This window comes from Hypomesus transpacificus, chromosome 16 (genome assembly GCF_021917145.1).
Source record: "Hypomesus transpacificus isolate Combined female chromosome 16, fHypTra1, whole genome shotgun sequence".
NCBI lineage: Eukaryota > Metazoa > Chordata > Actinopteri > Osmeriformes > Osmeridae > Hypomesus > Hypomesus transpacificus.
This window is the reverse complement of record NC_061075.1, coordinates 906,052-932,139: the sequence shown is the minus strand read 5'-3', so window position 1 is coordinate 932,139 and position 26,088 is coordinate 906,052. Positions and strand designations below refer to the sequence as shown.

The 26,088-nt window shown below is 50.5% G+C and overlaps 5 protein-coding genes across 7 annotated transcripts in view; 2 read left to right on the top strand and 3 right to left on the bottom strand.

Annotated features, from left to right (window-relative positions):
• LOC124478837 (myocilin-like) overlaps nt 1-1,404 on the bottom strand; it is a 3,895-nt gene extending 2,491 nt beyond the window's left edge. Inside the window, exon 1 of the mRNA XM_047037303.1 lies at nt 1,377-1,404. Within this exon, the coding sequence (XP_046893259.1) occupies nt 1,377-1,404 (28 nt within the window). The remainder of the gene's footprint in view (nt 1-1,376) is intronic.
• Nucleotides 1,405-1,617: 213 nt separating this feature from the next.
• LOC124478579 (kelch-like protein 24) lies at nt 1,618-4,452 on the bottom strand. Its single transcript, XM_047036882.1, has 3 exons — nt 2,931-4,452; nt 2,337-2,748; nt 1,618-2,131 (listed from the first exon to the last, which is right to left on the bottom strand). The coding sequence occupies exons 1-3, from the start codon at nt 3,907-3,909 to the stop codon at nt 1,828-1,830; spliced, it is 1,695 nt and encodes a 564-aa protein (XP_046892838.1). The 5' UTR covers nt 3,910-4,452; the 3' UTR covers nt 1,618-1,827.
• A 1,717-nt stretch (nt 4,453-6,169) lies between these two features.
• tmprss9 (transmembrane serine protease 9) lies at nt 6,170-13,513 on the top strand. The gene is made up of 16 exons (XM_047037274.1): nt 6,170-6,342; nt 6,909-7,146; nt 7,666-7,793; nt 7,960-8,027; nt 8,169-8,344; nt 8,680-8,721; nt 8,820-8,933; nt 9,161-9,326; nt 9,557-9,831; nt 10,078-10,220; nt 10,313-10,589; nt 10,924-11,037; nt 11,233-11,401; nt 11,572-11,837; nt 12,003-12,139; nt 12,929-13,513. The coding sequence occupies exons 2-16, from the start codon at nt 7,023-7,025 to the stop codon at nt 13,088-13,090; spliced, it is 2,361 nt and encodes a 786-aa protein (XP_046893230.1). The 5' UTR covers nt 6,170-6,342; nt 6,909-7,022; the 3' UTR covers nt 13,091-13,513.
• A 91-nt stretch (nt 13,514-13,604) lies between these two features.
• On the bottom strand, nt 13,605-15,423 carry timm13 (translocase of inner mitochondrial membrane 13 homolog (yeast)). The gene is made up of 3 exons (XM_047037279.1): nt 15,173-15,423; nt 14,674-14,742; nt 13,605-14,476 (listed from the first exon to the last, which is right to left on the bottom strand). The coding sequence occupies exons 1-3, from the start codon at nt 15,290-15,292 to the stop codon at nt 14,378-14,380; spliced, it is 288 nt and encodes a 95-aa protein (XP_046893235.1). The 5' UTR covers nt 15,293-15,423; the 3' UTR covers nt 13,605-14,377.
• Nucleotides 15,424-15,763: 340 nt separating this feature from the next.
• Nucleotides 15,764-26,088, top strand: part of nme7 (NME/NM23 family member 7) — a 21,538-nt gene continuing 11,213 nt past the window's right edge. For 2 of the 3 annotated variants that reach the window (XM_047037275.1, XM_047037277.1), the window contains exons 1-7: nt 15,764-16,089; nt 18,280-18,381; nt 18,892-19,058; nt 19,800-19,910; nt 21,388-21,438; nt 21,665-21,872; nt 22,349-22,454. In XM_047037275.1, the coding sequence (XP_046893231.1) occupies nt 16,087-16,089; nt 18,280-18,381; nt 18,892-19,058; nt 19,800-19,910; nt 21,388-21,438; nt 21,665-21,872; nt 22,349-22,454 (748 nt within the window). In that variant the 5' untranslated portion in view covers nt 15,764-16,086. The remainder of the gene's footprint in view (nt 16,090-18,279; nt 18,382-18,891; nt 19,059-19,799; nt 19,911-21,387; nt 21,439-21,664; nt 21,873-22,348; nt 22,455-26,088) is intronic. The other variant, XM_047037276.1, reaches the window with a different exon arrangement.

Sequence of the window (26,088 nt, the reverse complement as noted above, 5' to 3'; positions counted from 1 at the left end):
GAACAACCTGACCAACCAGAGGAATATAAACAGCAGACTTCCCAAAGCCAGATAGTACCCTCCCTCTACCTGTCTCTCCCCACCCTCCATATATTTGTATATGGAAATATAATTCCTGAGCATGGATCATAGATATAGTAAATGGTCTAGGATTTCACAACCACTTGCTATGGAAATACTATAGAACGATCGTCTGGTATATTGAATATTCTTTATTTTAACTTTTAGATCAAATACAAAGTTTTATTTTATTTTAAATGTGTGACGAAGAGGCTGATTGAATTAGGTGTAAACTATAAGTAAGGACAGACTTTGCGCGAAGAATTTTCACCCTTATGGAAAATAGGAAGAGGTGCAGAAGCTTAGTTATGTGACAGACGTTAAGAATTCCACAAAATGCTAACGGGGATTTAAACCACATCACCAGAAAATATGATTTTTAGGAAGGGGGTTGGCGTCCCCTGGTGGAGACAGAGAACATTGTCTGCATGTTACAGTGAGTGTAGTTCTCCTGCTGTCCCTCTCACTGTATGAAGACATGGGATGGCAAGGCCTGCATCACAAAATAAACAAATAAATAACAAAAAACCTGGTGAGAATATCCCGGTGACAAGAAAGAGGGTCTCGTTCCCCACAGGGGGTTTTGACTCAAGCTGCCTGATTTTGCTTTGTGCCTTGCCTGCTATTTTTACATTTTTTCCCGCCCCTCTAACCTCCCAGCTCTCCCTGTAGCTGGATGTTCTAGTTAGCTGCTAGGTAGCTGCTAGTTAGCTGCTAGGTAGCTGCTAGGTAGCTGCTAGTTAGCTGCTAGGTAGCTGTTAGGTAGCTGCTAGGTAGAGCTGGGTATTGCTAGATAGGTGCTAGGTAGAGCTAGGTAGCTTCTAGGTAGAGCTTTCCACACACCTGTCCAGGTAGACAACAGACACCTGGGTCTGGCCTGGAACAGCCACGACAGCGACTACTGACACAAACGACCAAGGAAGAATGTTTAGGAGTCCGCTGCCCGAATCTACACATGTAAAATTAGACTTGGGACACGATTCTGTTCAGATAACTCACAAGTTATTCTTGTGAGTTATCTATGTGCTTCGCGTGCGAGAATGTACCGTTACACGTTGTAAATTGACAGGAGTTTTAGAGAGCCGGAAACATCTGTTTAAGGACCTGTGTTCCTCGTTACCCAACTTTTGGGGCGAGCTAGAATAGAATCTTAACCCTATCCCATAATACAAAGACGTGAGACTGAATGACTATGTTGTTGCTAGGCTTCACTGGTGTACTTTCCTAGTTTTGTCTTAGTTTGGAGACACGCCGAGTGTCTGTCTGTTAGAGGTGCGACACACCTGGCCCTACTTCCTGTTAGAGGTACGACACACCTGTACTCGATGTAGTGTTGCACGGCATCCCGATTCAAATGCACCCAAAGGGCTGATCCACTGAACAACTCACACTGATAGTTGTAATGGGATGTTTGTTTTAATCGAATCAAATACATGATACCTAAACTGGAGACGCCATGGTTGTTGTGGCAGTAACATATGACTAGTCTTACATGCTTTGTTATGTTTTTGTTGAATGCTCATTCCTATAGGTTTGTTCACTCAATGGTCAGTTAAACACAATCAATAAATTACTTTTATTGACCGACTGAATCTAAGCCTGTTTCACAGTCATTGCATATACACTTCCTGAACAAAAGCATGAAATAAAAATCTGTGTATAGAGGTCATGCAAACCCTGGAACACACAAGAGTTACACAATATGCCTGCATTGCTCACACAGTAAGTGTTGAGTGGAATCAGGAAGTGGAAAGGAGGTGTTTCCTGTCACGTGACCATGCGTACCATGACAGCTCCGCGGACGGGGACAGGACAGGGCAGGGTGTCGTCTACTTGGACGCAGACGTCGATGTAAGGGTCCAAGAGCAGCATTTTGGGCAAGGCCGTGTTGATCCTGCGCTCCCCCACCAGGTACACCTGCCCGCTCAGAGTGGCGCAGCCACCAAAGAACTTCCTGTCCAGACACTCCTCCTCCAGCAGGGTCCACTCGTCCGTCTCCACATCCAGACGCAGCGCCTGGCCTCCGAACAGGTAGAGGGCGCCGTTGAGCTCCGTCGCCAGAAGATCATACCTGGGTGAGGAGGAGAAATGACAGTTAGCTTTAAGCATTCCAGTCACCTGATGAATCAGTCACTCAACAGACAAACTAGGTTGTGTGGCTGATGTTTTTATTCAGATTCAAAAATAAGAAACGTTTGTTTATGTAGCCATTGTATCACAGCATGTCAGCATATTGTCACAACAGACACAAACTGTGACTCCTCCAGTCAGCCCACCTCGGTCTGGGACAGTAGGACACTACATCCCATTGGTCCTCTTCCGGCCTATAGCGCTGCACTCCGCTGTACGCCTCCCCGTACTCGTCCAATCCGCACGCCACGTACACGCATCCGCCCAGCGCGGCGCATCCGGCCCTCTCCACCGCCCGCACCATGGGGCTCCTCCCCTCCCAAGCCTCGGCCCCCAGCACCAGCCTCTCCACGTCGGCCACGGGGCCCTGGTCCATGCTCCCGCCCAGGACGAACAGCTCCTGTCCCAGCCCCGCGGAGCAGTGCGAGTGCCTGGATCTGCCCAGGGCCGGCCCATCCTCCCAGAGCTCGCTCCCAGGCCGGTACACCCTCACCCAGTCCACACTGTACCACACCACCTCGTCACGGAAGTTCCCCCCCGTCACCACCACACTGTCCCCTGGGGGGACATGTCAGGGAGACGGAACACACTGGCATCAATGTCAATACAACCAAACACACACACATCTGTTAGTCACGCTGCTCGTCAACAGTCACTAACACCCATGCTTTCCCCACACCGCTGCCACACTGTACTTATGCTGAGGGGTAAGTCTGCCAGTTCACCTCGGCTACATTTACCTGCGGCGGCGACAGAGTACTGGATGAGGTTCCTGCTCTGCAGAGGGGCGCAGCTCTGCCAGCGGCCGCTGCGAGGGTGGAAGCGGTAAAGATGCTGGCGGTCCTGATCGTGAGGTCCTCCCAGGACGAAGAGATTCTCCTGGGAGCGTGTCCGAGGCAGCGAGCGCCCGGCCGCCCAGCATGCTGGGAAATGCTCGTTCAGTTTACACAGGAGCTTGGCTCGGGGGTCTGACCCTTTGAGCCGGGTCAGCAGATCCGTGAGGTAGGGCACGGTCAAGCTCTCAGGCCGCACCAGCCCCACCAGGTCCAGGAAGTTGTCCTCCCGGCTGGGGTCAAAGGTCGCCCAGCGCAGGATCACCTCCAGGGCCAGGTCCTCCCGGGTGAGGTTGAGGTCGTCGCTGGCGAGGAGGTCGGCCACGCTGTCCTTGGACAGGAGGAGGAAGTCGTCGTGGTCGGCGAGGGCAGGCAGGTGGTTGAGGGCGACCTCCCGGGCTGCCCTGTATAGCTCCAGGCAACACATCTGCCAGGCGAAGGCCATCATGCCCAGGCAGTTACTGAGGTGCAGCTCTCTCTCCAGGAACTTACAGCAGAGCAGCCTGGCTCGCTCCAGCTGCAGGAAGTCTGCAGTCTCCAGCAGCTTCAGGACGTTGTCTCGGGTCAGAGGGAGTCGGGACGTCTGCACGTGCTCCATCAGAACCCGGAATTGGGTCACGCCCACGCCTTTGATCTCTACGTGACGCTTCCCGCTCTCCCTGCTGCCTCCATAGAAGAGGGCCCGGAAGTACGAGCTGTGGCGGGCCAGCCGCTCGCGGTTTACGAAAAATGACTCCGCCTCCACCTGCAGAACCGCGTCGGGAACTGCATCTTCCTCCAGCTCCTCTTCCTCCGGTTCCTCTTCCAACGACGAGTCGTCCTCCTGCTTCATTGGGGATTCCGGTAAACAACCGTAATCTCCCGACACTGTGCTCCTACAGGCCATCTAGCCATAACACACCGCACACAACTCCCCTCACGTCTTTTCTGCTTTCAGTCGGAGGTATTAATAGTTGCCTCAATCCAGCCTGGCAGTTGGCGACCGTAAACATTCATAGGAGGTCAGTTTGGAAAGCAGCTAAATATAACTGAGGCGCTCTCGAGACAGGCGGAAAAATAAGAGAATAGGCTACACACAATTACTTTATGCTACTATCAGTACTACAGTAGTAGGCTTAACAGTCATTCACTTTTTTACAGTTGGAAATTTGAAAGGAATGTCGGCATTCATATTTTCAGATTAAAGTTGCCTTTAAATTTAGGAAATTAGGCCTATAGTGTGGATCCATGTCAGTTTGATTGAACGACCTGAACAGGTGGAAATTGAACCTCCGGTAATGTTCAATAGGTAGTCTAGCTAGCCCAACGGCGGTGAGTCCTATCAGGCGTCCGCATAACAACATTAAAATAGCATTTTAATTAATAAAAAATGCTCAATGTTTTTATATTGTATTCAATACGAGGCAAGGCAATAGCGAGAAACAGATGAATCAGTTGAAAAAAAACGGTTACAATGAAGCTAGGTAGCTAAACTAGCTCAGTGTCCCATATCGAATTCTAGATCACTAAATAGCTAAGAAGGTAAACATATTTTATCTGTAAAAGTTGGCTACATTGACAAACCATTCCGTCCGTTTGAAGATTCAGCTAGGACCAGAAGGTAAACACGGCCTTTGAAAACACAAGCCAATTGATGCAGTTAATCATTTGCAATTAACTGCTATAATGATATGTTTGCTTAATGGCTAGGTAGTCATCTTATGATGGATTACCGTAAAACCATGTCGGTTTAGACAGCTTAGGGGTATTCGTTACCCTTTTTTCTGTTGAGCTTGTTTTGAGTACAAAGACTCTTAGTAGCTTTTTGTTGGTGTGTGTCTTAAGTATATGGGCCCAATCCCTATTTACTTTTTATCTGAAAGTTTTAATTCTATTTTGTTTTGAAAATAAAGTGGAAAAAAGTTAATGGATCTTTCTGTATCTGTTTTCTTCTGTTGTGCTGTCTTATAAGAGGCTAATACTGTATTTGTTTTACAAGATGTTTACAGGATGTCCTGTAAGACATCAAGGAAGTGCTAGTCTCACAACCATTACAGTCAGTCATTCAGCTCTGGGACTGAAAATACTTCAAATTCTGTCCGCTTATATTTGAATCTACTACTTGAAAACGGAGGCTTCAAAAGCTCTTTTCATCCCGGAAAAGAAGCCAGATGATAGCGATCACTGTAGTCAGCTACTCTGAATGTGCAAGCTCGGTGTGTCTGCGAGAATCTGAGGGCCCAGTCAGGCATGGCTACAGCCTCACAAAGAGACACTTGTGACTCCAACTGTGTCTGCCTGAAGATGGGATCATACCAACTCCTTTACCTTTGTTACCAGTCTCATCCCACCACACTGGGAAACTGATGAACAGATGTTGGGGTTTGCCATTGATAATGTGGATGGAATGATTTCGATTGATGATTATAGGCCTCATTTGAAGGTTTCTATAAGTATCTTATCAGTTCAAGTAATGTCCTCGATGAGACCGATTAGTTTATGTGTGTGATTATATTTGTCATCATGAAACAGTGTATTTTGTGTTCTGGGTGGTAACATGTAGGTGTTGCTCTTCTGATACGTGGAGCCAGGAGTCCCTGAGTGGATGACCCCAGACTCCCAGCCACGGTGGGACAGCACCACTGCTTCCACAGCCCAGAAACTACATCAGAGAGGCTGGAGACAGACTATAATCCTTGTAACAGAACCCAGAAATCTGCCAAGAGTAGTGTGTTCAAGGCACCGGGCCAGCAGTTAAGAGAATTCCAGGACTCCCCCCCCCCCCCCCCCCCCCCCCCCCCCCCACTCCTCTGTCCTCCCCTGGCTCCCCAAAGGGTTTTACTGTGTCAATGGAGCATGTACAACCTAAAGGTTGCAAGCAAAGGAGCTGCGTTGAAGTCTCCATCCGAACATACTGCATTACTGCATAACCTTCTGGCTTCTCAGTGCTGTGGTTCAATACATGGAGGGGTTTTGTTTACTATTTGCTAAACACACTTGTGATCTTTCTGAGGGAGTGGCAGTTTTGTTTTTACATAGAGATAGTTCTTGAGATTATTACATTAGTTAAACACAATTTTTAAGTCCAGTTTAAGACTTTGTACACCTGGGTGTGGGCGATAAGTTTTTAGATTGTTCCGCTGGATCAGTGCGTGTGGGAGGGGGGTTCGAGAAGAGTATTTGGGAGGCCGGAGCGTCTGCTGAACTTGTGTGTACGCCCATTGGCAGGTGGAACAAATAGTGCGCCTCTTGTTGCAGTAAAACGCTCCATGTATCTCTATTCTGTCTGCAGTCATCTTCTGAAAAAGATACCGCCTGCATTGGACGAGACCACATTCCGGTAAGTAACAACTTTTACCGTGTTTTGGGGGAGTTTAGTCGATTGTAGCCCGCGAAGTGTAGCAAATGTGTTAATTACAATCTTCTCGCGACCATAACCGTGCGTAAAGCGGTTGCCAGAACTTAAATTTAACAATATCTCAACGGGTGACTTTATAACGATTCGTTATCAACTGACACCGGTCAACAAACGTCTTTTGATTTTCAGCTGAAGTAGGCCTTGTCTAAGACAAAGAACACAATCCGTAGTGTCTGGAAATGTCAAGCTCCCTTTATGGATCAGTGCCTGGGATATTGAGTTTGTTTCCATGGTTCGACGGTGTCCTTTTAAAGATGTAACACTTACCCTTTGTTATGAGAAAGGCCGCACCCATTATTGTTAAACGTCATTATGGTTTAAATGATACCCAGTCGAGGTATTAAATGTAGCCCTGCAGGCGAAACGACCTTTACCGAAAGATGATTCACACCATGTAGCCTATACCCAAATGTATTGTCAGGATTATGATTTATGTCTGGAAAAGATAACTAGGTCATGGATTTACCAAATGTCTTTATTCTTCCCAGCCTCCCGACCCTTCTAAAACAACCGACTTAGTTTCCATCTCTTCTCAGATGAAGAAGGCCGCTGTGTTTGGGACAGTGGGATGAGTAACCTGAGGCGGCTGCTGTGAATCCAGAATGGAGAAGAAGGCGGGAAAGCAGTCTTCCTCAGGGCAGACCAGCTCAGCCTGCTTCAAGGTTATTGTGGTTGCCTTCATCTTCGTCTTCCTCATCATCGGAGTCATTGTTGGCCTCTTGGCTTGTGAGTCTGTCGGCCGTATTACAAAGACGTGGCTTATGTTGCAAGTCTCCTATGACTTTCACTTACTTCCGCACTATAGATAAATAGAGAAAATAACGCTTTGCCACATTTGTCTGATTGCAGTAGTTAAGCTTTATCTAGCCCTTTATCTAGCCCAAAAACAGATTCGATCAACATACTTAATTCCTGAAGGGAAGGTAATGCAGGTTGGTGTTATTTTAGTTAATTAAGTTGGGTAGGTACACAGTCCATTCATATGATATGCATAACTATGACAAACAAGCCATTCCATTTCCTTAAAATGTGTCTTTGACCCAAATGCTCATGTGATGTAATCTGTTGTATTTCTTGTGGAAGGGAGCATGTTGACTGACAGCGTTTGATTGGAGGATGTTGTTGACTAACAGCGTGTGATTGGAGGATGTTGTTGACTGACAGCGTGTGATTGGAGGATGTTGTTGACTAACAGCATGTGATTGGAGGATGTTGTTGACTGACAGCGTGTGATTGGTCCGTCAGCGTACCTGGTTCAGGAGGAGCATTACTTCATGGAGACGGTCCAGCTGAAGGGGCTGAACTACACCTCAGACCTCCAGGACGACTCGTCCGCCTTCTCCCTCGTCCTCTCCGCCATCATCAAGTCCAAGGTGGGACGCCCTGGGACACCCCAGGGACAGGGGAGGGGGCAGCTAAGTGGTTAGAGCATCCGACTTCAGATCAAGAGGATGCACGTTCAAATCCCCCCTGTGTGTCCCTCTGGTTAAAAGCGTCTGAATGAAATGTAAACGTGTAAATGGTACCTTCTTCTTCCAGATGAGGGAGGTGTTTGTTGTCTCGTTGATAACACATTACTATGAAGAATGCGATATTATAGCCTATGGGTGAGTTCAAATTCCCACTGTTACACTAAAATCACTTTGTGTTTTTACATCCCTCACTCAGTCATGAGCGAAAGAGTCACGAAAGTCAAGTACACCGAGACCCCCCCCCCCCCTCACTCTCTGACTTCCTGTCTCCTCCAGGAACATCAATGAGGAGGTGATGGTGACTTTCAGGCTGGTGTTTAGGGTGTCTAAGATGCAGCTGTACTCAGAAACTGACCTGCAGGACGTCCTGAGGGCTGGGTTGAGCGCCATGCTCCAGGGGGAGGCTGTGGTGGTGCCTGCCTTTGGGGAGATCAAGGCCATCACCCTGCTGGGTACTGGAGTCCTCCTCCCTCCCTGCTCCTTCTGATCCTCCAGGATCTGGGCTGTACAGTCGCTGGCGATTAGTTCAAACAGGCGTTATTTTTCACAAGGTTGGAGACGATCATGAAGGAATATTCGTGGAAAAAAAAAAGAAGCAGTTTTATGCGATGAGAGTGATGATTCTGAACCGCTCTTCAGTATAAGCTGTCCTCATCAGCGTCTTCACCCTCCAACTTTCAGATTCACTTGGTTTTCCTGTATAAACCCCTTTTAAAGTGTGCTGATGTGTTGGAGCCCGGCTGCAGGTGTGTGTGTGTGTGATCCTGTCTCCTGTCTCTGTCCCCAGGGGCCAACGGGAAGTCCTTCTACACCATCGGAGACGCCATGAGTGAGTGTGTGTTTGTCCTCAAAACCTGATGTTGTAAAGAGCTCCTGTATCAGGTTTATCAGCCTGTTGATCTGACCCCCCCCCCCGCCCCTCCCCAGCCAAGTGTCCTGGCAACACCTTCACCTGTGACAACGGGGAGTGTGTCACCAAGACTAACCCCGAGTGTGACTCGCTACCAGACTGCACGGACGGCTCAGACGAGGCCCGCTGTGGTGAGTGACCTATGACCTTAGTGATCCAGTCATACAACCCAGGGGTTAATGGGTTAGCTCAGTGGAAGGGCAGTTCACTGCAGATCTAGAGGTTGACGTATCCTTTCCGTACATCGTTTTGGATAAATGTGAATAAACTGCTGAATTAACACATTCCCTCCCCTCCCTCTTCCACCTCACTCTCTCTCCCACCTCCCTCTCTCTCCCCCTCCTCCGCCCCTCCCCAGAGTGTGGGAGCCGCCCAGCCATGGGCACCAGGGTGGTGGGGGGGGAGGATGCGCGGGCGGGGGAGCTGCCCTGGCAGGTGAGCCTCCGGCTGAACGGACGACACAGCTGTGGAGCCTCCATCATCAGCAGCACCTGGCTCGTCAGCGCCGCCCACTGCTTCGAGAGGTGACACCTGGACCCCCCTCTCCCCCTGCCCCTGCCCCCCCTCCCCTCTCTCTCTCCCCCCTCTCTCCTCCTGCCCCCTCCCCCCTCTCTCTCCCCCTGCCCCCCCTCCCCTCGCCACCCTCTCCTGCCCCCCTCCTTTTGCGTTTCAGTTTTATTCACTTGGGGTTCTTTGTCTGCTTGTCTCTTGCTCTCGCTCCCTCTTTCCCCCACCTCATCCTCCCCCCCTCCAGAGACAAAGACCCTAAACTGTGGACGGCGCTGGTGGGGGCCAGCCTGGTGTCGGGGGAGCAGGTCGAGGCCTCCACCATCAAAATCAAGTCCTTGACGGTGGCTCCGCGCTACGACCCCATGACCACAGACTTCGACGTGACGGTCCTGGAGCTGGAGACTCCCCTCACCTTCAGCAGCCACGTCCAGCCCGTCTGCCTCCCCGCAGCCTCGCACGTCTTCGTGCCCGGCAAGAACTGTGTGGTGTCCGGCTGGGGGGCGCTCAACCAGTACACTAGTGAGAGCCTCACCTGTCCATCCTCCATGGTTTGGTGTAATGTCACAGGATTCACATGTGTACATATGAACAAACGAAGGTCCCTGGTTATGATACTAATGCTTTTGTCTTGTATTCTATGAGCTGACGCTATGATTCAGAATAAGGAACAGGGGAAGTTGGCGGGGAGGATTTTAACCTACTGATTTGCAGTCAAACCCTCTAACCACTGAGCTCTACCCATGATCATGGTTCCCCGTGTTGCAGGTGACATCCCCCCCACGCTGCAGAAGGCTGTGGTGAAGCTCATCGACTCCAAGGTCTGCAACAAGACCAGCGTGTACCGAGGGGCTGTCACACAGAACATGATGTGTGCTGGATTCCTGCAGGGCAAGGTGGACTCCTGCCAGGTCAGGAAACTGAACAGGACACTGTGTGGGGGTTTACAGGGGTGTTTTTCCGTGTGTGTGTGTTTACATGTGTGTGGCCTCCCGTCCTGTAGGGGGACTCTGGGGGTCCTCTGGTGTGTGAGGAGTCTCCAGGGAGGTTCTTCCTGGCGGGGGTGGTGAGCTGGGGCGTGGGCTGTGCTCAGATCAACCGCCCCGGGGTCTACTCCAGGGTCACTCAGCTGAGGAACTGGATCCTGAGCCAGACCTCCCCCAACCTGGCCCCGCCCCCGACTCCGCCCCCAACTCCACCGCCGGCCCCACCCCCTGCCGTTAACAAGACAGCAGAGATGCACGACGCTCTGATGATGATGGCCCCCCTGCCCATACCTGGTACTCTGCCCCTCTACCCCTCTGCCCCTCTACCCCTCTGCCCCTCTACCCCTTTGCCCCTCTGCCCCTCTACCCCTCTACCCCTCTGCCCCTCTACCCCTCTGCCCCTCTGCCCCTCTACCCCTCTGCCCCTCTACCCCTCTGCCCCTCTGCCCCTCTACCCCTCTGCCCCTCTACCCTAACCCTCTAAGAAAGATCAAACCTTTTCCTGTAACATGTCCTGTGTCCTACCTCACATTGTAATTCACTATTCGTCCGGGGTGGGGGGGTGAAACTAGTTTTTATAAACTCATGTACACTGGTTGTCATGCCGACTGTTCTGTTGTCATGGCAGCGGTGAACTGCAGTGGGAACTTCCAGTGTACGTCGGGGATCTGCATCAGCAAGATCAACCCAGAGTGTGACGGACACATCGACTGTCCCAACCAGGCGGACGAGAAAAACTGCGGTGAGATTCACCACGTCACCAGCTCGTTTAGGAAACCTTCTTATTTAAATGTGTTATTATTCTAACGTAAGACTGTAGCACTTACAGACAAACCCCCCAAAAAAACGTTGATAGGCAACAGAGTTTAAAAACCCTAGAGTTGAAAGATCAGGCCCAGAGAGGTCGAAGGTCATGACCCTCCCCTCTGTCCCCCAGACTGTGGCGTGCGTCCGGCCGTGGGATCCCAGAGGATTGTGGGAGGAGTCACGGCACGGCGGGGGGAGTGGCCGTGGATCGGCAGCCTGCAGTACCAGCGACAGCATCGCTGCGGCGCCACCCTCGTCCACCACAAGTGGCTCCTGACGGCCGCACACTGCTTCAGAAGGTACCGGACACGCCCTACGCCTCACACACGCCCTACGCCTCACACACGCCCTACGCCTCACACACACCCTGAAACCAAGAAGGTGCACAGATGTGATTAGAAATGCAGTGTGTGATTGTTGCAGGATTGTTCAATTTCATCTGATTTACTACCCCTCCCTCCCTTCCCAGTGACCCTGCTCCAGCCGGCTGGGCGGTCAGCCTGGGCTCGGTGCTGCGTTCAGGCGTGGGGGCCCTGGTGATCCCCGTCCAGAGGGTCATCCTCCACCCCAACTTCAACAGCTCCACCATGAACCACGACCTGGCCCTGCTGGAGCTGGGTGTCCCAGCGCCCCGCTCCTACACCATCCAGTCAGCCTGCCTGCCCTCGCCCGTGCACAGCTTCCTCAAGACGGCAGACTGCTACATCGCTGGCTGGGGCTCCATGAGGGAGGGAGGTGAGCTGGGATACGCAGGGGAACAGGACTTAGACTGCAGGATCTTGAGAAGAACATGTCTTCCACCTGAGAGAGACAGTTTTAGTATTATACGTGCATCCCAGCGTGATTAAAGTGAGAGTTGAAGCTGACCCTAGGTCTGTGTTGTGCTTGTCCTCCTCTCAGGCTCTCTGACCAACCTGCTGCAGAAAGCTCCAGTCAGCGTCATCGACCCGGCAGACTGCCAGCGTGCGTACGGCAGCGGACTGAGCCTCAGCATGATGTGTGCTGGGTACATGGAGGGAGGAAAGGACACGTGTCTGGTACGACACTCACACACACACACACAGGTTCACCCTCACCCCTTGGAGACACAGTTTACACATTGGCTGAGATTAGATTACCTTTTCACCAAACCTGCTCCTCCCCCATCCTTCACAACTCTCTCGCTCCCCTCTCTTTCCTCTTCCCCTACCTAAGCTGCTTATGTAACCAAGTCAGCCCAAAAGCATTCCTGTCTCAGGGTATCACCTAGGCCCACAAATGACATTCTCCTCTCTGGGGCTCTGCTGACTGTGCTTTCTCTCTTCCTACATCTCTCTCTCTCTTCCTATGTCTCCCTCACTCTTTATCTCCATCCCCGCTCTCTTTGTGTCTCTCCCTCTCATTCTTTGTCTCCCTCCCTCCCTCTCTCTCTCTCTTCGTCAAGGTAACCTGTTGGCTGTCCTGTCCAGCGTAGATGTGATAGTGTTGGGTTGAAACTGTACAAAGGAGAGTGGTGTACCTCGACCCAGCCTCCTGGAGAACGCTGCCTTCACTTCCACATCTAGGTCATCAGCCAGCATTCACATTCACCAGCCCCACATCTTAGGAAGCAGTCTCTGGTGTAGGGGACCCAACACTATCAGATCTACACAGGACGAGACAGGCGACAAGTTTACCTTGACCAAGTGAGGGGGGAGAAAGAAGGGGGGGGATGATGGGGACAAAGAGGGAGAGAGATGGAGACAGGGTGGAGGAGAGGGAGAGAGAGGGGGGAGAGACAGAAAGAGCGGGAAGATAAAAAGAGATGCGGGGGCGTGTTTGAAGGTATCCATTTCTCCCGAACACAGGGCGATTCAGGAGGCCCTCTGACCTGTCGAGAGCTCTCCGGCCCCTGGTTCATTGCCGGGGTGACGAGCTGGGGCCATGGCTGTGGGCGGAGCGGCTTCCCAGGAGTCTACACACGTGTGACAGCCGCCAGGGAGTGGATCTCCTCCCACCTGCCTTACTAACCACACCCCGGACGGAGCCAACAGAGAGCCCTCCTCTCCTCCCCCACACGCCTCCCTCCGGCAGCCTCCCAGGACAGCTGTGCGGCTGGGGGACCGCCACGTCCTGTCTACAGCCTCTCACACAGACCAAGAGGGCCCTACACTCTGGAGAAACATGAACACGACAGAGGATGTGGTCCAGGACTGTCTCGCTGGAGTGACTTTCATTACGATCAACACAGTAGTGGGGAACCGTGTATTTATTTGACTGTATTTATTGTGGTGACTGACATGTAACTTACCAGAAGCAACTTTTTGTTTGATTTTGTGAGGGTTTAGAAATATATGCATTTCATTTATTGGTCTTGAAACCGCTGTTATTGTTTGTAGTTTTTCAATTGCTTTACCGTTCTCTTCTACTGACAACGTCTGAAATAGATTATAGGTACAAGTACCTAGATGTATCTAAATAGGACAGTTCCTTCAGCGACTGGAATCACAAGTAAGGAGGCAAAAACACTCCAGAAACCCAATGTTCGATTATCTGGCATTTATTTACTTTTCATTCGTGAAAAATACCATTTTAGTTAGTCACACAAACATATCATTCCAGCAGCATCCTCAAGTGTTCAAAGAGCGTCATTCTCTTCCTTCTTCCACAAAGCCAAAAGGGATGAAGAGCCTTAGAATTAGTTTTCCCAGAACTAGCTACAGCAGCTGGAGCATACAAAGAAATAAAGGTTTTTCTTGTCCATGTTCCGCTCAGCAGAGCCCTACACTGGAGCCCAGACAGGACGATCACAAACACAACAACCCAACCTAGTTCTCAGGGTGCAGTCTGATACGAGACAGTTTGAATGCCAGTTTACTGTTATGAAAACAAAACTGTTTCTGATGCTGGATGAAAGGTGGGTTTGTAGAGGAAGTAACAAGAGCTTTCTTTGACACTGGTGTCACACACACAAGACAAACTAAAGAATGGTTACTCCTTGGGAAGAGTTACAGTTGGACCATGACGGATTCAGCCATGTTGTACATCATAACAGTTGTCCACATGAACATCCATCATCAACAACTCTCATGACATAAAATAAAAAATAACTATAATCTGTCCCCATGTGTGTTTTACAATTCCTTATTGCAAGGAACATGTCCATTAGGTATCACAGAGGCTAGCATCCACAGACACTGGTGACCTGGCCACGTCTTGTGGGATGATGGCGCGCACACATGCGTTCTTAACCGCGGCCAAATCACCTCCGATGCCAGACGTCTGCGCCTGCCGTGTGGGGCTGAAGGAGGGACAGGTCAGATGCGCGCCCTCTCCCTCTGCAGTCTGGAGTTGTAGGCACGCGACACGGTATTCCAGGCATCCATGTATCTATCCATGCACATGGCGATGCATTTCTGCACGGTACACAGAAGAGAAGCAGTGAGAACAGCGATCTGTTTATCCTGAGAGCTGAGGCACGATGGGGCAGTCGAACACTCCCCCCATCGCCATTACTTCTGTCGCTGTCACAGAAATGTCTACTAATGATTGCAAACACTTTGTACTATACTCAGAAGGCCAAATGTTGAATACATCAAGACTAAATACCCACCTGTTCAGAGTTGTCTAACGTGCCTCCGGGCTTACCTATGCATTTCTTGAAGCATTTATCTGTCATTCTCTACAAGAGAAAGGAAATTAATTAAAAATAAGTTGTCACTCGATTAATCGACTTCATTAGCCATGCTCAGGGTCTTCATGGTACAAAATCTACATTGTACAAAATGTCTATTTTACATTACACCAGCCGAACATCCATTGGTATACGCATTTGTGATAATGGACTGATCCGGAAAGCCTTGGTTCCATTACAGAGCTAGCTAGGTAACTAAAGTTAGTGGCTATTGTCGAGCTAGCTACTCCACGATGTATTTTCAGTCATTGTACTCCGTGTACGCAATATTTCATACAAAACTGCTTGTTCAGATAATATGTCTAATTACAAACACCCAATGTTAGTATTATACATGATTTACACGTATATGACTAAATGACGTTTAGCAATTCCATATTCTTGCTAGTAGGTAGGCTAGCTAGGTTTTAATATATACCTGTAACAGCTCTTGCGCATTAGCTACTGCAATCTGGACCTTCACTTGCTCCATAATTGTGCCAGTGTCCATTTTACCAGACCCAGCACCCGCTGAAAAATCTGAACCGAACCCGTCCATGTTTGATTGTGAAAATATCGATAGCTATTTAGTAGTGAAACTATAAATTACACGTGCATGTAACTACTTCTGGCAGTAAGCTCAATGCCCTTGACAGAACCGGAACATCACATACCCAACTTCCTGTAGGCGGAATCAACGTTTTTGCTCATGAGTAGTCAGAGTTACGTGTCCGTGTTCAAAAGGCATTCAATCCTCGTGGGTGTTTTGTAAAGCATCGTTGGTATACTCAAGACAAGGGCAGTTTATCTGGCAAAGGGCCACAAATGGAGATTCCTAAACATTTAGAACAGTCAGTGGTTCGGAAAACTCACCGGAAAATGCCCCTACTTGAAAACATTTAATCCCCCCTATCTACCATAATTTTTACATCCACTTTCTACAACAGACTTTTTCTGCTGTTATGATATATTTATCCTAGGGCAGGTGTCGAAAAACTAATTATTTGAAATGTTGCCATGTGCTAACTATTTTACTTCCGGGTGCATAAGCAAACATCAGTTTTTCCTTTTGCTAGCTATCTAGTACATGATTATCTCGTGTCCGTGATATCCAACCATTGTAGTAATCTTTTTATTTATTGATTCGAGGCTGCATTATTAAGACATAGTCAACGCATTTAGCTACATTTCTGTATTGGCGGTTAAAAATGACAGTTGCCATGGTGATACATAACGCTTTGCAGACTAGTTTGTGAAGAAGCTAGCGTAGCTAGCATCTGTTAATGCAGGACAAACAAGAGAAGCCAAGTTACGTGCATCCAACAACTATATAATCGTGGACAGTTCTCTGCAATGGTAACATATAACCCTTTTTACTGGTCAATGATGAGCCATTTCAATGTCAATGTATATCGATGGGGTAGCTCGATATAAATGGTATAGCTAGTCTACAGTATGCTGGTACTACTAGCCTGGCTCTACTCACCAGACGACTGTTAAATAGCTTGTTGGCTATCATGGCATTATTAGCTAGTTCTGTTAGCAAATAATAATAATACAGTAGTTAGCCGGCGTGGTTTAGTTGAACAGTTATGAAGCTAACAAATAATATCACATTATAAGCAGATGCCTCGATTTACGGGTTTAGATATTATTTTGCACAAGTATTCTGCTTTCGTCAACACAACTCCATAACGTTGTCAATATTCTGTGTTTCATTTTTGTGTAGTTTGTCGAAATCCAAAGTTTTTTTTTAACCTTATTGTTACCCAAATTGTTGGGAGGGATGAATACAAAAATGGATAACGTATCAATCAACGTAAACGCCGACAGGTGGCGCAGTTGGCATGTTCAAACGGCATTTTGAAAAAGGGTGCAAACTTGTGTTTAGCAAGTCTAATGCAAGAGCTACATAGTACATTTCCCAATTGTTTATCGATTTTTTTTTTTTTTTTGCATTTCATCCGTTTTACCGTCCATACACAGCACTTTTTCTCTCATGATATCATTGGCCATGACATGACTCATCATGAATGTATCCAATCACCAAGAACAACTGTGTGACAGTTTCTAGCGAGCAGCGCTTCTGGGACATTTAATTCCGACTGCTTATTCAGTCAGTTTAGCCTATTACGTTGCCTTCTTTTATAAAGTTGGGCCATATCTTGATCCTTCAACACCTCTGTACGTGGGTCCCTGTCTGAGGTGGAAATATTGATCTGCCTTAGTTGTTAGAAGGCAGCATGAAAAGTTTCCAATGGCAGCACAGTGAACAGCATGTGTCTGAGAAACTGTGGCTGATATTTTGTTTCCCAGAATGGGTTGAAAGCGAAAACCCTGTGTAGCTGCGGCTCTGTGGATCTGGCCGTTAGGTCACAGTCTGTGCAGTGCAGCTGTTTGTTGGTTTTGAGTCACAGTTTCAATTTTTAGAAGAAATCATCAACATTGTAAAAAATATAACCTGAGCTGTACAGTGTTCGCAGTTTTCGTACAGTTATTGTGTCATAAAGTCAACTGCCTGTGGAAAATGAAAACTGTAATATAAGCCGCCAGGCCTAGTCTACCTGCTGGTGTATTGGGCTCCACTGTAGCCTAAAAGATCCACCATTTAATCTGCACTGTCTTTTGTATCCTGGGTCGTTGTTGAATGGCATTCTATTCATTTAGAAGATGCTTTCATCCAAAGCCACATGTAAATGCATGTAGGAAGTGCAGTGGAAAGTCAAGGATCAGAAGTGCGTCGTTCTAACAGTATTAGTGGTTAGACTCAAGGACTAGTTGGCTCAGTACAAACGAACATCCCAGCTACTAGGCACGGTGGGACAACAACATCACATTTCCTCTTCAGCAAACCTGAGGCCTCCACATCTCTCTGAGTCCTGGTCCACTTGTGTGCCTTCTGCCCTTCCTAGCAGCCTAGCTGTCCTTGGATGAACCCTTCCCCCCTTCAGGGGCGGACCCTGTCTCTCTCGGGGGCGTTCCACCCTCCGTGGCGTGGGAGCGGTTCAGGACTCACACGCGATACAGCATAGCTCCCCGAACTAAAGGCAGAAATTTGTGTTTGCTCATCCATGCCCCTTCACTCGCCTGGATACAGGGCCAAGACGGTTTGTTTATCATCATGATGTCATTAAGAACACTGGGATGCTGTGAGGTGATTGGCTGTGTGGGGCTGGGAGAGGTTATCTCCAGGCTGGGCTCCAAAGGCTATAAATAGCATGGCCAGCTTTGAGTTATGAACCCCAAGATCAATAGAGAAGATTGTGTCTTTGACAAACTATGCATGAGGCCTTGAGAGTCTAAACGTTGGTTGCCTCAGTAAAACCTTGGGGGACTCAAACTCCAAGAAGTATCCTAATCCCAACAGGCTTAATATCTGTAATCAACTGGCCATTTTAACCCTGGTCCGGAACCACCCTAACTAACCACTGAAATACCATTAGAACCACATCAGCATTTCTAATCCTTGAAGTTCTGCAGTCCGTTCTACATGCTCCTTTGTGTTGGGATGAGAGTGTGTGTAATAACGTATTGTGTTTGTCTCAGGAGGAGCGCTTTGCCTTCCTGGCTGAGTGGTACGACCCCAGCGCTGCTCTGCTGCGACGCTACCAGCTCCTGTTCTACCCCAGGGACAGCTCTGTGGAGATGGTAGGCAAGGCTGCTTCTAGGAGCCATGATTGCTGCTCCCTGCATGTCATGTATATCCATATCAGAGTGGGTGGTGGCTGTATATCCATGTGTGTGTGAGTGCCTGGGTGTGTGTTCACACAGTGGAAACATAGTCAACATAAATGGAAAACAAAATACTTTGTTACGTTTTGAAAAACGTTCCTAAACCACCTACCCAAGCCCTTCAAGGTATGGTGGTAAAAACACCCAGAGATGTTCACCTCAATATCAGTGTTGCAAAACGGTGTGCATTACAAAGTGCATACATGTTCAATGATTAACTTGTTTCAGACATGCTATTTGAGTAAAACTCTGAGAAAATGTTTTCTTCATGATACTGTCAGTCTCCCGACCCTGGAGAGATGGTCTCCTGTCGTCCTCTGTGTGACCCCTGTGTGACCCCTGTGTGACCCCTGTGTGACCCCAGACATGCTCCTGACCCTCTCCTCAGTGTCGCGAGCCTCCAGGAACTTCCTTTTCTCGTTGCAGTTCGACGTGAAAAACCAGCGCACGTTTCTGAGGAAGACCAAATACGAGGACCTCCGCCCTGAGGACCTGTTTGTGGGGAACCGGGTCAACGTGTTTTCCCGACAGCTCAATCTGATTGGATACGGAGACCAGTTTACAGCCAATAGGCTGGGCAGTAAGAAGGAGAGGTATGAATCTGGAGGTGATGCAGTAAGAAGATGTTGAAGGAGGATGGTAGACTGAGCACAGTCACACCTCCCCTCTTTTTCTGATGCGCTGTAAGGAGGCAGCTAATTGGCTACTTGATGTTTGTGGTTGCATGTGTTAACTGTTCCCATTGGCTGAGGTAATGCAAGGTGTTCTATGTGTTAACTCTCCTTACTGGCCTAAAGCTGTTTGTTTCATGTGTGAACTGTTCCTGTCGGCCTAAGGTAGGCTTTGGGGAGTGTATGAGAGGCTTAGCTGTGTGTGTGACAGTGAGAGGGGGAGTTTACTGGGGCTATCTGATGTAGATGACTCACCAGTTAGGACTACACATGCCTCTGATGAACACTAAACACTGCAGCCTATAGGATTACTCACAACCTACAGTACTACACCCTCCCCTCCCATCCCTGCCTCCCTCCCTCCCCTCCTGCCTCCCTCCTCTCCTGCCTCCCTCCCTCCCCAGCTCTGTCTCTTCTCACTCCTCTGCTCCAGACTGAGGGTAGCTGATGTTGACGAGGTGTCTGGTGCCTGTCTTCTCTCACAGGAGTCTGCTTCCTTCTCGTATTATATGTCCAAATACGTAGAAGAAAAGAGGAGAAACAGAACTGAGTTTTCAACAGAACGATAAACCGGTTCAGAATGTTTGTGTTAAACTGAACAGATGTTCTTATCACGGAAGACATGATCTAACTAACTCCCCTTCCTGACCTCCTGTCTTCCAGAACTCTTGCTATGATCAAGCCAGACGCCGTTCCACAGATAGGAGACATCATCCAGATGATTTACGACTCCAACCTGATCGTGACCAAAGCCAAAATGACCAAGCTCACATGGTAAGCTCTCACCACTCTCAAAATGGCGTCTCAGTGGTGTCACAGTGCTCGTGGGACCGGGCCACCGTCACCAGACGCAGAAACACCCCGTGCAGCTTGGAAGTCAGTCCACAGCGGGACGTTAGAAACCAAACAGGAAAATAGATCCTCTCTCTTTCTCTTTCTCTCTCTCTCTCTCTCTCTCTCTCTCTCTCTCTCTCTCTCTCTCTCTCTCTCTCTCTCTGTCTGTCTCTCTCTCTCTCTCTCTCTCTCTCTCTCTCTCTCTGGATGTGAAGGGCATCGTGCTCTTGTCTCTCCCATCAGATGGGGGCAGTAACGGCTCTCCTTCTATCCTGTAAACACACACACACTCTCTGTCAACCTCTCATTTTCTCTCCTTGCTTATCTTTCTCCCTCCCACCTTTTCTCTCTCTCTCTCTCTCTCTCTCTCTCTCTCTCTCTCTCTCTCTCTCTCTCTCTCTCTCTCTCTATCTATCTATCTATCTCTCTCTATCTCTCTATCTCTCTCTCTCTCTCCTGCCTTTTCTCTCTCCCTCCTTTTCGCTCTATCTGGCTTTGATGTGTGTTTGCACGTGTTAGCACATGAGAGAATGCTCTTAAGCCCTCTACGGGGGGGAACAATCGTGGAAACAAACCCCAAATTGTTGATTTTGTCTGAATATCACAGAGTTTTGAAACACCACGTGTGACTCATGGTTCAGACATAATGTTCCTCATTCAGAGTGTTCATGTTATATCCTCCTCCTCCCACAGGATCAGTCTGCACTGGGCTGGAATTCAAACAAATGGAAATGTCGTTTGTCCCATTTCTGTTACGCTCTAAATGATAAGACAGGCCTTTGAACCTGCGGTATCTGCTGTGATTAGAGAGGGCCTGCCAAGGTCACCTTCACCTGCCCCCTGGGGTGGAGCTGCCCCCTGGGGTGGAGCTGCGGGCTGGACTGAAGGTGTGTGGTCTGTGGGCAGTAGACACCAGAGCAGGCTGGAGGGGGTGTCCATCAGGGGGGCTGCCCTGGAGGGGGTGTCCATCAGGGGGGCTGCCCTGGAGGGGGTGTCCATCAGGGGGGCCGCCCTGGAGGGGGTGTCCGTCAGGGGGGCTGCCCTGGAGGGGGTGTCCATCAGGGGGGCTGCCCTGGAGGGGGTGGGGACAGGGGGGTGTCCATCAGGGGGGCTGCCCTGGAGGGGGTAGGGACAGGGGGCTGTCCTGGAGGGGGTCTCCATCGGGGGGGCTGCCCTGGGGGGGGTGGGGACAGGGGGCTGTCCTGGAGGGGGTGGGGACAGGGGGCTGCCCTGGAAGGTGTGTCCGTCAGGGGGCTGCCCTGGTGGGGGTGGGGGGGGGGGCGGACAGGTAGATCTGGGGAGCAGAAACAGGGCTGTCATTGACCGCTGGAGACCCAGCATGGCTGTGCTGCTGTTTGGAGTCAGCACCTGACAGTCTTTCATCACACATTAACCCTGCCTTTATGGTTCCCTCCAGGAGCCAAGGGGCCGACTTCTACACTGAACATCAGACCAAGCCTTTCTTCAAGTGAGTCCTTCCTGTGTAATGATTGACCTGTGGGCAGGGGAGGAAGGGAGGGGGAGGGGGAGGGAGGAGGGGGATGAGGGGGAGCGCTTCAAGGAGGCTTCAAGGGCCAGCCGCCATCTTAAGTGTGGTCTGTGTTATTGATTGCAGTGACACTTGATCATATATACAGCCTGTGACTATTTCTGGCTCTGGGGCCAGTTGACTTTGAATCCTCTGTTGTTATCAGTAACCTGGTGCAGTTTATGACCTCTGGGCCGGTGGTTGCCATGGAGCTGATGGGGGACGAGGCGGTGGCAGGGTGGAGGAGGCTGCTGGGGCCCACGGACGCCGGCGTGGCGAGGAGCGAGGCGGCGGGGAGCGTGCGGGCGCAGTACGGGACGGACGGAACAAGGAATGCCGGCCACGGCTCTGACTCCCTGGCCTCCGCTGCCCGGGTACACACACACACACACACGGCTCTGACTCCTTGGCCTCCGCTGCCCGGGTACACACACACACACACACGGCTCTGACTCCTTGGCCTCCGCTGCCCGGGTACACACACACACACACATAGGGTCTCCTGAACAGGAGTGTGCAACACACTGTTTCCACAACACAGTTACACTGAGCATAAGACATTACACCCACATGACGCCTGGAGGACATGGAGAATATACTGCATGTATGTCTGTCCTACAGCATTCCTACTTAAATGTCGTAAATAAACGTATTCCTACTTGTTTATGATGTTGTTGTTGTTTACGTTGGTTGTTTATGATGTTGTTGTTGTTTACGTTGGTTGTTTATGATGTTGTTGTTGTTTACGTTGGTTGTTTATGATGTTGTTGTTGTTTACGTTGGTTGTTTATGATGTTGTTGTTGTTGTTGTTGTTGTTGTTGTTGTTGTTGTTGTTGTTGTTGTGTGCAGGAGCTGGAGTTCTTCTTCCCGTCCACAGCAGGTTGTGGTCCCTCCAACACCGCCAGCTACACAGACTCCACCTGCTGCATCATCAAACCTCACGCCATATCAGAAGGTCAGGACCGTCCACCTCCCCTGCCTCGCTGTCCTTCCTGACCCCACCTCTCTCCCCTCCACCCCCCATGTCCAGGCTAGGCCTCTCTCCTCCCCTCCACCCTCCCATGTCCAGGCTAGGCCTCTCTCCTCCCCTCCACCCTCCCATGTCCAGGCTAGGCCTCTCTCCTCCCCTCCACCCTCTCATGTCCAGGCTAGGCCTCTCTCCTCCCCTCCACCCTCCCATGTCCAGGCTAGGCCTCTCTCCTCCCCTCCACCCTCTCATGTCCAGGCTAGGCCTCTCTCCTCCCCTCCACCCTCTCATGTCCAGGCTAGACCTCTCTCCTCCCCTCCACCCTCCCATGTCCAGGCTAGGCCTCTCTCCTCCCCTCCACCCTCTCATGTCCAGGCTAGGCCTCTCTCCTCTCCTCCACCCTCCCATGTCCAGGCTAGGCCTCTCTCCTCTCCTCCACCCCCCATGTCCAGGCTAGGCCTCTCCTGCCCTCCACCCCCCATGTCCAGGCTAGGCCACTCCTCCCCTCCACCCTCTCATGTCCAGGCTAGACCTCTCTCCTCTCCTCCACCCTCTCATGTCCAGGCTAGGCCTCTCTCCTCCCCTCCACCCTCCCATGTCCAGGCTAGGCCTCTCTCCTCTCCTCCACCCCCCATGTCCAGGCTAGGCCTCTCCTGCCCTCCACCCCCCATGTCCAGGCTAGGCCACTCCTCCCCTCCACCCTCTCATGTCCAGGCTAGACCTCTCTCCTCTCCTCCACCCTCTCATGTCCAGGCTAGGCCTCTCTCCTCCCCTCCACCCTCCCATGTCCAGGCTAGGCCTCTCTCCTCTCCTCCCCCCTGCACTCCTCCGTCTTAGTAAACAGGTGTTGCTACTGGGATCCTTGTATTTACTGAACTGTAACCAGATTAGCGCAGGTTCAGTTCTGTGTATGTGTTAGTCTCTGAGCTAAGCTTGTTGTGTGCTGCAGGCCAGAGAGGCCTGGTGTTGTTGAAAACCTGCTGCTAAACCCTGGTGGTTATGTAAGCTGCCTCTCTCCCTTGACTGTGTTAGACTGGGATGGGTTTGCGTCACACACAAAGCCAGCTCATATTGTAACCAACCTTCCCAAATCCCTGTTCTGATCCCTGCTTGTGGAGAATGCCTTCGGTGCACTGACCTGGGAAATGTGGGGCTGGGGTTGAGGCTGAGGCTGAGGTTGGGGAAGGGGCTGGGCTCGCAAAGAAACGTTGTCCAGATCCTCACGGGCTATAAGCTTAGTCTAAACCACAGTAGACAGGGACTAGCTCAACTGTTGGCCTAGTCTGTACTAGTTTAGACCCGGACTAGACATTGATGAGCTGTGTGTGTCTACTAAACTAGACCTGGGCTACAGGTTTATGAGCTGCACTACACCTGGACTAGTTGTAGTTCACCAATCAGCAAACCTGCAGGCCTGTTGCTTAGGGAACCTTCAGATTTTTGCTGTCAGGAGAGTTGCATGTTACCATCAGCTTAGCAACTTGCCAACAACAATTAGAGGCCCGCTGGACTTTCCTCTGAAGAGAGCAGTTTGTTCTCTCTCTCTCCTCCTACACACACACACACACACACACACACACACACACACACACACACACACACACACACACACACACACACGCAAGCACACTGAAATGATTCCACCTTCCCACAAAAGCCCAGCCGCTGAGCTGTCCTGATAAAGCTCTGCCTTTGAAAGCCTTTTAATTCCCACAGGATGGGAGTCCAGATGACATTTAGATTCTGTTCGAGTCCTGGTGGGTTCGTAACCCTTCCTAACATGGTCCTCTGGCAGGCAGACAGTCTGGAAGCCATTAAACAGATGAAACCCCCCGTCCAGGTTACGCTACTGAGCCACCTTGGGTTGTAGAAGCCTAGGGGAGGGAGGTGTTAGTGTGGAGGGAGGGGGTGTGGAGGTAGGTGTTAGTGTGGAGGGAGGGGGTGTGGAGGGAGGTGGTGTGGAGGGATGGTGGGGGTGTGGAGGGAGGGGGTGTGGAGGGAGGGGGTGTGGAGGGATGGTGGGGGTGTGGAGGGAGGGGGTGTGGAGGGAGGGGGTGTGGAGGGATGGTGGGGGTGTGGAGGGTGAAGCAGGTTTTCAGAAGGTTTGTCAGCAGTGGGTCTGATGATGTCATTCTGGAAAACAGAGAGGGAGGGGGTAATCTAGGGAGCGGCTATTTATTGTTTCAGCAGATGAGACGGAGATCAAATTGTTCTTTCACCTGCAGCCCCCCCTCTCCCCCCCCGACCTCACGGCATGGGGGCTGTGTCTCAGGGTCACACCTGGGCAGAGCAAACTGGCAACGCCAAACTGCCCCGTCACTAGGAGCAACCAAACTGCCCCGTCACCAGGAGCAACCAAACTGCCCCGTCACCAGGAGCAACCAAACTGCCCCGTCACCAGGAGCAACCAAACTGCCCCGTCACCAGGAGCAACCAAACTGCCCCGTCACCAGGAGCAACCAAACTGCCCCATCACCAGGAGCAACCCAACTGCCCCATCACCAGGAGCAACCAAACTGCCCCGTCACCAGGAGCAACCAAACTGCCCAGTCACCAGGAGCAACCAAACTGCCCCGTCACCTGGAGCAACCAAACTGCCCCGTCACCAGGAGCAACCGCACTCCTGTTGCACACAGCCTTGGCTCGCTTGGCCGTGATTGTATCCTGAAGGCCAATGGAAAGGTGTCTAGCTCCGCCTGTCTGGAGCCGGCGGCCAATGGAGGAGGAGTCGTGACTGGAAAATCGTGCGCAGTCATGACTGGAATAGAGAAACATGTGTTGCTAGGCAGCCAGGATCTCCCAGCAACAGTGCCAGCTGTGGAGATGTGATATGGCTGTCTCTGGCAGGCGCTGTGGTGTCTGCAGAGCCCAGGACGTGATGCTGGAACACACGCATTCACCCAGGTGTGACCAGACAGGGGGCTGGGGGGGAGGGGTGTGTACACACATACAGTAACTACATACATGCATATATGTATATATATATAGTGCTGAAAAAAAACATACACATATATGCAAAGTATGTAGGCTTATATGATTTTGTATGTATGTGTATATATATATATACACAGTATATATATTTCTATATGTATAGGAGTGGATCGGTGCTGCTGAGCACTGCTGCCGTCTCTCAGCACAGACACAGCTGTCGTCTCTCAGCACAGACACTGCTGCTGTCTCTCAGCACAGACAGAGCTGCTGTCTCTCAGCACAGACAGAGCTGCTGTCTCTCAGCACAGACACTGCTGCCGTCTCTCAGCACAGACAGAGCTGTCGTCTCTCAGCACAGACAGAGCTGCCGTCTCTCAGCACAGACAGAGCTGCTGTCTCTCAGCACAGACACAGCTGCCGTCTCTCAGCACAGACAGAGCTGCTGTCTCTCAGCACAGACACAGCTGCCGTCTCTCAGCACAGACACAGCTGTCGTCTCTCAGCACAGACACTGCTGCCGTCTCTCAGCACAGACACTGCTGCCGTCTCTCAGGACACAGAGTGGCTGGATTCATTGTGATTCTCAGACGGTGTTTCCCTGTGTCTGTCGTCCATCTCTCTGGCATCTGGTCTGACTGGAACCTTGACTGTGTTCAGGGGCACAGTCTGCTCTCCAGACCAGCTGTTAGGA